Source organism: Pogona vitticeps, chromosome 4, assembly GCF_051106095.1.
Source record: "Pogona vitticeps strain Pit_001003342236 chromosome 4, PviZW2.1, whole genome shotgun sequence".
Taxonomy (NCBI): Eukaryota; Metazoa; Chordata; class Lepidosauria; order Squamata; family Agamidae; genus Pogona; species Pogona vitticeps.
Window position 1 is genome coordinate 31455871 of NC_135786.1, and position 10242 is coordinate 31466112.

Genomic DNA, 10242 nt, shown 5'->3' on the forward strand with positions numbered 1-10242 from the left:
ATGTTTCTGTTAAAAGCAGAATTGTTCAATACTGATAATCCAGGAATATGTGGTCCTAGTGTCACAATAATATAATAGGGAGAAAAAGCATAGAAGTAGACGGTATCTGTACAAACAGTTTTTACATGTACAGATATACTGACCAGCTTTGACAACATATTTCAGAACTTGGAATAGAAAATCTTGTACAAGAGTGTGAGTTTGCTCATAACAGTATAAAGTACTGTATCTCCTAAGCAGCACACATCTTCAAAAGAAACAAAAAACTTTAAACTGACACTTTAAATAAACTGGCATTAAACCTTCAGTGGTTTCTTTTCACAGGCTTTGGCTTTGGCGATCAAGGAAGCAAAACTGCAGCACCCTGACATGCTGGTAACCAAAGCCGTTGTATATAGAGAAACAGATCCATCTCCAGAGGAAAGGGACAAGAAGCCACAGGTGTGTACGGATGTACAAAAATCCAGTTGTGAGATAGGGCAACTAAATGACAACATAATAGAGCGAGCAGAGCATGCGTTTTATAGTTATCCAAGCAGGCAGTGCTCTCCTGAGCAGATACTGTCACTTTCCCATAAAGATGAGGCCTCAATCTTTGGCCACAGTAACAAAGGAATGGTGCTTTATTGACTTGGAAGATTATCATGAACATAGCAAAGTCAAGATGTATATATACTGCCTTATGACCATATCCTCTATTTAGATTTGTTACAAAACAGTTAAATATAAAACCAGAGGTGGGGCCATCTGAAATACTATCTTGGGCCAAAATGAAATGACTATTTCTTGGCGACAGTATCTACTGAGAAGCACCATGTCTCAAATTTGACTGTGGCCTTGGAGGTAGATTTTAATACCTTAGTGCTCTGGTTAGAAATTATTGCTGGTCAGATTCCAATATTGTGATATTTGAAAGGGGCGCCATAGAACATATTTGGGAATAATTTATCTTTATACAGCTTTGTTAACAGTGACACCATTTTTCATCTGGTCCAGGTCAAACTCCTGGGCAGCTTAGATGCTGGCATTTATATCTAAGATAGGGCTATTCTTTAGCCTACCCCCACCAGAGGGGTTATGTCCGAGAAAAATTATTTAAAAGTGTATATGGCATCAGTTTCCAGACTACCATGGTGTCTGTAACTAGCTGCCACTCCTAACAGAATATATAAAGGCTTTTCTTTCATTTTTGGAAAGTTTCCCCTGTATTTGTTCCTTATTAATTCAGATGAGCTGAGACAGCTGCTAATCAAATGCAGATTGAATTCCCTGCAATTGAAGCAGTTTGAGGGACGTTATATGGGCCAATATGGTGCAAGTAGATATTGCCCAGCAGGATGTTCTAAGACACAGAGCATGGTACATTTTCTAACAGAAGGTCCTCTGTATACTGATTTGAAGGATCAGTATCTTAAATCCTTAATAACTGGGATAAGGAGCAATTGTCCTCTATGTACAATTTTAGTACATAGTAGCTGGCACAGCTGGGCTATGGAAAGACAGAATTCACAACCTGCTTCACAATCTCTATACATTGGTACCTCAGTTAACGACGTTAATTTATTCCAGCGAAATCGCTGTAGAGCGAAAACGTTTTAAAGCGAAAATAAATAACCCATTGAAACACATTAAAACCCAGTTAATGCATTCCAATGGGCTAAAAACTCACCATCCAGCGAAGATCCTCCATACGGCAGCCATTTTTGGTGCCTGTATAGCGAGGAATCCGTCCCTAAGCACAGCAGCGAACCATTTTGAGCAGCCGGCGGCCATTTTGAAAACTCGACAATCAACTTTTTTGATCGTTGTAATGCGAAGAATCGGTTCCCGAAGCAGGGAACCGATCTTCGCAAAGCGAAGAAACCCCATTTAAAACATCATTGTGAAGCGGATTTGTCGTAATGCGAGGTAATCGTTAAGCGGGGCAACACTGTACATATTTACCACTTGATCCTTCTTTGAGAACAACTGTTTCATTATTTTATTATTTTGCTGATTGTTCATGAAGGACCAAGTAGGAGATGGGATCCAAGTGAGATGGGAAAAGGAAGGTGATACTTAAATTGGTAATAAGTAATGGATGGTTTTCTGGAAATTGTACTGAAGTCAGAATTATGTCAGGAGAAGGACTATACCAAAGGTTGTGGATTAAATCTGAGTACTACTAAAGATAAGAATTTTTGATCTTTATTTAATCCTTCTGATGTGCACTGGAAATCTGTGCACCTCAAAGGTAACAGACTACTATAGATGTCAACTAGCAGGCAAGCTGATTGCTGATCAAAGGTTGTCTATGTAATCAGCAGTTGAAATGTTCATTACTAGAGTTATTGTTGCTGCTGTCATTTTAAAAGTAAATTTCCACTGTAATTGTCACACTCTTTTTCCCATATTACTTGGTGCGCCATCCCCCTACCATGTACTCTGTACGTGTAAATCTGAGACCTTATTATTATGCTCCAGGTTTTTAAGAAAGTGGGTTGCAGTCCAGAAACGGCACACTAAAATAAATCTGTTAGGCTTTAAGTTGCCACAATAGGCTTATTTTTTATTTTTGCTATTCATGCTGAAAACAGACTAACATGGTACCTCTTTGGGAGAGAAAAAGCTTCAAGATGGCTCTGCCACTGCCCTATGTGGGAAACAGATTTAAAGATCTGTTTATCTTATCGCAAGAAAAGCTGCCTAACAAAATTGAATGGCCAGGCGGCACATTCTTGCTTCTTGTTTCTGATTTTCTGAAAGGCACATTTATTTGATGACTGACTGACTTTCATACCCTTTGTACAGGAATCTTGACCTTCGTATTTCTAGAAGTTGGCATCTCTATTTTAACTTTGGAGTAAAGAAGGGGCCTTTATGCTGGATTCCTCGATGAGACATAGAACGTCCTGGCTGCAAGAATAATGTTGAGAGACAAAAAAAAGTAAAAAAATAAAAATAAAAAGGAATAGCAAATATATTATATATTATATATACAGGAAACAAAACGCATCCTTGCACTGCTGCTATATGCTGGAGATGAATTACAAACAGCAACATTAGCAACAAACAAAACCTACCACCTCTTCAAATAAATTGAAGAATTGACTCAACTGATCTAAAAGGAAAAGTATCATAATGGTAATAATATTATTAACAAAACAATAAACCACCATTCTGCATGTTACATTTAAAGGAAACACAATTCATTTGTTGCACACTGAAAGGAAAAGCAAAAATGCTTTGCAACAAAGCAAGAAATCAACAAGCAAAACAAGCAGAAATACAACATGATTCCCTGCATAGAAAATATTCAAAAACCATTCACTTGTATAATTCTTGTTTAATTATTTTCCAGTTTGGGATGTGTGGTGATTGCCCTTTCTCTTCACTCCATGCCACTTCTGTTGCTCCATCTTTTTGGTTCTGTTACTTTCCCAACCTCTCCTTCCTTTTTTAACCTCTCTTCCTTCCATCCAGTCCCTTGTTCTTCTGACAATAATTAAGACTGGAGTTCACGTAAAGAAAAGCAAAACAATATGTATATGATTTCTCATTGATCAAAATGCAGCCTGTAGAGGTTTCATATGGATGTGCTTTTAAGTTATGTATATTATATATAAGTGGGGAGGGTGGGGAATGATATTAAAACAAATTAAACAGTGCTGATAAGTATGACAATGACATTTTTACATTATAATTATTTGATTGACTGTGGTTAATGTATTGCAGCTCTTAGATCATGCTGATATCCCATGAAAACAGTAGGGGGAAAAATCACTAATTCCCCTTAGGGGTGGTATTTGTCTGTCACTCACCTATTCTGCACTTTTTGCAAAAGGTTTTGGCATAGTGACAAAATAGTGTTTGTAATTGGTTGGTTGGTTGGTTGGTTGGTCAGTCGGTCATTAAAATAGCATTCAACAACATGGGAAGGGAGTCAAAGAAGACAGAATGGATCAGTGTTATTGCAGCCCAGTTAGAGTCACTAAAATGTGCCAATCAACAATGTCTCCCACATTTTCTTGGCCTGGGTTATGAAGGTCACCTTGGAGACATGAGATCAGGTTTCAGATCTCCTCTTTCAGAGCCTTTCAGTGTCTAGAAGTTTTTGCTCTCCGAGAAGTATATAGCTGTAGCAAAGCTAAAATGGCTTGTACATCAGTACTTCAGGTAACAAACTTTAGCTGCAAACCTAGAGTTTCCCTCAAACTGACTGGCCACAATATTCCATTTTAGCACCATGTCTGAAATGCACCTTGTAGCTCCCCAGGGGAAGAATCTAAGCTGAGCAAGGAGGCATCTCTCTTCTGCTCCCTATATGTTTTGCCAGGGTGCCATTCTGCCATTCAGCAGACACTAGTGGGGACACAGGATGAAACAGAATTGCTTCTTTCTGAATACAATTTATCTATATTCTTGCATAACTTAGAATGGTTTATTAATGAACAAATTGTAATGGTTTCCTGAGTGTTCATCCATCTAGATTACAGCAAGTTGTGAAGCTTGGTGAAAACAGCCCAGTAAATGTTGTGAGAGTAGGCAAGGCTCAGATGTGAAGAAGACATTAATTGTCCAGAACCTGGAACTTTGAAGTTTTCCTTTAGTGTTTTTTATCAATTGCCATCATACCTTGTATGAGAAGATATGTGTTGCAGGGAGGAGGACAAAATGAGTCTGCTTCCAGTGGAACAGTTAGTGCTGCAGAGGGGGGGGGGGGCAAAGAACACTGCACCATACTTGCCTTCTATTTCCCCCTTTCCACATGTATTTGATATTTCAAAAAGGACATCTAACTACTGTCTGTGATTAGAATCGAGAGATCTTGGAGAGAAGGGGCCTACTTGAATATGTTGAAGTGGGATGAGACTGATATATCCCATGTAATAAGCTCTTTGCCACCAGTTGTGCACTGCTATAGCTTCTTAAAATTGGATTTGCTTCTGGCATGCAGGCATGTCCTAAGTGAGCATTGAGAGCATTACACTCTAGGCATCATTTCCGATTCTCACTCATTCAGATCTTTGCTTCTCTATCTGAATTTCATCTGAGGAGTTTTATTCATTTTCCCTCCACATCTTGAAAACCTTCGGGGCCATGTAATACCCGAATGAAAAAAAGCAAACTTCATACATACACATGAAGTACATTAGAATCCAAATGGTTTGCTTAAATAAAAAGCAAAGCAAAAGCCTTCTGCTTTCAGCTTTTAAAAAAGTAACCCAATTCCAGGGAACTACTGCTAACATCATTATGAGGTATTATGCCGACACATATTACAGATGGGGAAAAAAAAAATCCCCTCCCAATCTTTGCATTGCCAAATAAAATTTACTGGAAAAGTCACTGTTGAGCAAATGGGGGTGGGGGGAAGTATGATCACCACTTAACATGATATATATTGGGATAAATGAGCTTCCCCACTATATCTAGAGGTGAGCTGCTTCCGAAGTAACATAATGAATATCAAAATCTCATCCTGGGCAAACAAAGGAAAGCTAGAATAGGCTTGTATCTTTGGATTCCTCCCATAGCCTGCCTGTTGGGTAGCCATTAACAAAAACTAGTTTTTTTGTTCACCTAGCAAGATGTGACCTTAAATATAGATCTATAAATATATATATATTATATAATATTTATTATTTGTGGTAGCGTTGAAGCCATGCATAATTTTTACAGTCATGGTTTCCTCTCACCTTGGTCATCACTATTGCTGCCATCTGATATAGTTGGTCACTTTTTTTGGAGGGGAGGGTGACTTTTCCAATGAAGGGGGTGGGGATGCAACTGTTTGTTTGCAACAAGTCCCACAAATTGATTCCAAAGTTGGCCTGCAATTGCATGAATTAATAATATTCATGTTTTTGTTTCTTATGATTTGAAAAGCACCTTACCAACCAACCGCAATGCTCCATCATTCCTTCCCTAATTCCTGTGTCTTCCCCGTCCCTCCCTGTTCCTATTTTTGTCCCCCTCCCCTTTCAGTCATACCCCTCTTTCAGTGCTTGGTGGTGTATGCGTGTGTGCTCACTGTTCTTGTATTCAATAAAAGTGAAATAAATGTGTTTGATGCTCAACCACTTTGTGGCCTTCATTGATTTTTGTCTAAGGAAGGAGGGCAATGGAAACTTGAGGGATTTGCTCTGGACCTCAGGGTCCTACATTCAGAAATGGGCTTGCTGAGTGTGAGAGTGGAAACCTTCTGCAGGAGGATCCAGACCTAAATTGTGAACAGCTACGTGGATGATAATGACAGATCTCCAAATTAAAGTTATTGTAGGATATCCATGTATGCCTGCACTTACGTATTAAGTCCATGAAAGTCTTCTTTCCAGTGCCCATTCCTGAATTCACCTCTTCCACATTCCTATCCTTTGTCCTCACTTGCTCATTCTCAGTTCTGCTGCTATCATTCCCATTTGTCTGTCCTATTTCTAGATGCCAGTATAGTCATATTATCCCAAACTTCCTGCTTGCCTATCTGTTTCTTTCCTCATCTCTGCAGATGGGATAACAGAGCTCTGTACATAGGTAGGGAAGTTGTGCTAAAGGGCTTTTAAGTAGGAATTACAGAATCAGACCCCCCAAAAAAACCCTCCGGTATTTTAAGGGTCAACAAAAAAGGCATAGTAAATGTAATTCAGAATTTTATTACATAATCTAAAGGTGTATAGAATACATTAGTTTTGAAAATGACATTGTCCAGATGGTGGCCTTCATTCATAATACACATTTATAACTGATTTTTGAAATTTTGCATCACCTAGTGGATAATCTGTGGCAGTATTGCTGTAATGTCTTGACGTGTAGCGGCCTTCAGTTCATGGATAGTTCTTGGCTGATGTTTGTAGATCTCAGCTTTCAGACTGTCCTAGAGAATCTATGGCCCTGAAATTTTCAACCCATAGCAATATGGTGTTTTTGTCCAGAACAGCAGCATTTCAACCTAGTGCGAAATGGATACAAAAAGCTCTCTGCATCGTGCTCTCAGATTTGTTGTTTTTTATAAACATTTCAATGAGAAACACACAGTGCATAACTGTCCAAACCATGGTGGCAAATGAAAACAGTAAGGCATATGCTACTGAAAGATCCCATTATGACCTGCCCCACTTTACTAGTGCTGGACCAATACTAAACGAAATCCAGAATGTTGTTGTTTGGGGGTTTTTTTGTTTTTGTTTTGTTTTTTGTTTTGCCTCACCTTGTATTTTGCCAGGCCTCCATGTGGAAAAATAAATGGAGGCTACATGTGTACACAAAGGCAGGAACTAGCATGAGGCTTCTAGACTAGGGATGGTGAAAACAGTTTGACAGCACTTAACAAGGTTGATCCAGATTGGTAGAAAAAGATGCAACAATTAATGTACTTAATTTATATTTATGCAAATATACATACTTGTGAAATAAGACTACCCAGTTTGTGTAATAAGCCAACCACTTTACCCAGATTTGGTCAACTGGAATATGACAAACCTATTATAGAGTGATCCTGTCCGCCATAGTTTTTGATTTTCAAATGATGCATGCATCTCTCTGTTCAGCCAGTGACAATTTTTTAAGCTGGTCAAGCTCTGAAGCATACCTCTTGTGTGTCACCTGTTGTTGTTTTTTAATTCGTTTATAAGCTATCTTGACAATTAACACACGCTCCTTTGACAATTACTGTATACCTTTAGGCAAGAATACATTACTTGACCGTTTAATGCTATTTCTTTGATTTATTTTTTGATCATGTTAAGCTCGCATACTACAGACTGTAACGTCTGGTGGTGAATTGTGGATAGTTACAAAGTCAATGCCAGCATAAAATGACAATAGGATTTGGGCTATTAGAAAAATAACCAGGTGATATATTCTCGTTTAAATATGTAAATGTTGCAGCAATGCATGTTAATTGTCAAAAAAATTAACTTGAAAACAAACAAACAAACAAACAGACCAGATCACCCTCAAGAGATAGATGGGTGATATGCATACATCTGTGTTATTTTGGGGGCATAACTAATAAGATTGTGGGCAACACTTGCTTTTAAACAGAAACTCTGTTCTGAGGATGGTGCATTGTGGTATCAAAAGCAATGAACCAATAAGCACTCCACAGAACAACTACTGCTTCAGATGGCTAGATCTTGTTCTCCCTGAGTTTGATCCTTCAGAAAAGATTGTCATATGTAACACAACAACATAAGAATACTTCACTCCTGTTTTCATTGACTACTTTCAATTGAAGATAATATCTTCTGCAGCCAAGGTTGAAATAAGAAAAATGTTGATTCTGAATTGAAAAGAGTAATGTGATTCTACTGTCATCATAGCATACTTCTACAACAAAATCTTTATTTTCCTATTTCAGTATGGTTTATCTAAGCAGCACATCAATAACAAGTGTTTTCTTTTTCAGGCTGCTCTTTTCATGATGTTGCTGAGTGTTTTTATACATGCAAGCTACAATCCTAAATTCATTTTAAAAAGCCTTACTGCAGTCAATGGTACATAAACAGAAACCCATATATGTAGGGGAAATATGTTAGGTTTTCTGTTTTAATGTTTTTCTCCCCTCAAACAAAACTATTTCCCAAACTGTAATACATCCTCTGTATTCAATAAAATTGTGTCAAATCAACGTATAATCCCACTTTCAATCTTTGCAAATAATTTTTAAAAACACCTGAAGATGTCATTTTAAACATCAACTGAATTAGATGAATACCATGATTGAGGCTAGGGGGAAAAAAAAAAAAAGTCAGCCAGCTACCAAATGATGAAAAGGCTGAAATCCTGTTAGGCATATTCTGCCTATGCAACAGGAACAATGCTATAATCAGAGGCAGATTACCACTGATTAATAATATTTATATTATAATTATAATTATGCTATATAATATACCGGTATATAACTGATACTTAGGTTTTTGATTAGAATTTGCATCTGCTACATAATATTAGTTAAAGACTATGTCTTGTATTTTATAATCATCATTTTAGAACTGCAGAGGTGAAAAGGGATCCTATGACTCATCGAGTCCATCTCCTGTCAAGGAGGCCCAGTGGGGAATCAAACTCCCAACTTTTGGCTCCACAGCCAGGTACCTAAATCATTGAGTTGTCCAACAGTTCTTAAAAACTTTCTTTTTCAATTTCAGGGTATACAGTATATGACTTCCTATAGCTGTGTAAGCCGTGCACACCTCAAAACAGAAAAAGGAAGTCTTCCAGCAGTAGTAAGCTACCTGATGACATCATTCCATTGACCAGGCAGAGATATGCAACAGGATTTTGGCCAGTTTGGCATGTTCAAGTTATAATGAACAAGCCAGTGAAATCAGAAAATACTTTCTTACAGTACAGAGTCACTTAGCTGAGCTCTACTATTTCCAATTAACCCATCAAGGCAGCGAAAGCCTGTAAACTAGTGGTTCCCAACCTTTTCTGAGTCGCAGACCACTTTGGGGGGTGGGGCAGGGCACGTTCAAGGAGGGAAGAGGGCACACTCCATGCATATGCACAAAGGGGCACAGTGTGCTTGCAGAGGGGCGGGTCGTGCTCACGGAGGGGATGGACACACTTGTGGGTGGGCGGGGCATCTGTGCTTGCAGGTGGTGGGCCATGCGTGCAGGTGGGGTGGGGTGGGGGAGTGCATGCAGGGGGGTGGGAGATCTGTCTTCACGGCCCAGTCCTGCCATTGCCACAGACCGGCACTGGGCCATGGACCTGGGTTGGGGACCCCTCCTTCTGCTGTAAAGTTTACTGTACCAAGTAAACTTTACAGCAAAAGGAAGACTTTACATGAAAATCTGGTTCAAATTCTTGCACAGTCTTGCTAGGTAATCTTGAGTTACCTACAATCTCTCAGCTTTATCTACTTTGAAATGCTGCTGTAAAGACAGAATGGGGAAGAGGGAAATGCACACTTGTCTGAGCTGATGGGAAGAATTTCATATCAATAAAACAATTACATGGCTAGTAAACTAAAGGCTATCTGAAAAGCAAACAGGTTTTCAAAGGGTAACAGGTAACTGAAATATGGGATAAAAAAGGTGGAGTGATTTTTAAAACCACAATAACAATTCAAGAAAATACATCCTGCTGATTTCCCAGGAATCAGTTCAAATGATGTCTCCAAGCATCTGAATTAAGAATACTGGTTGGAATCATCTGCTGCCCATAAGTGTAAGCAGAGGGAAGTAACATGATCCATACTTGTTCAAATCACCTGTCAGACTAAGCAACATTTGGTTAAAAGGATAAGATTTTGAA

General features: G+C 38.7%; 1 protein-coding gene across 46 annotated transcripts in view; it reads left to right on the forward strand.

Moving 5' to 3' along the window:
- Positions 1-6059, forward strand: part of EPB41L1 (erythrocyte membrane protein band 4.1 like 1) — a 229148-nt gene extending 223089 nt beyond the window's left edge. For all 46 annotated transcript variants that reach the window (XM_072996982.2, XM_072996991.2, XM_078393198.1 and 43 more), the window contains 2 exons: positions 325-441; positions 2791-6059. In XM_072996982.2, the coding sequence (XP_072853083.2) occupies positions 325-441; positions 2791-2799 (126 nt within the window). In that variant the 3' untranslated portion in view covers positions 2800-6059. The remainder of the gene's footprint in view (positions 1-324; positions 442-2790) is intronic.
- Positions 6060-10242: the final 4183 nt, after the last annotated feature.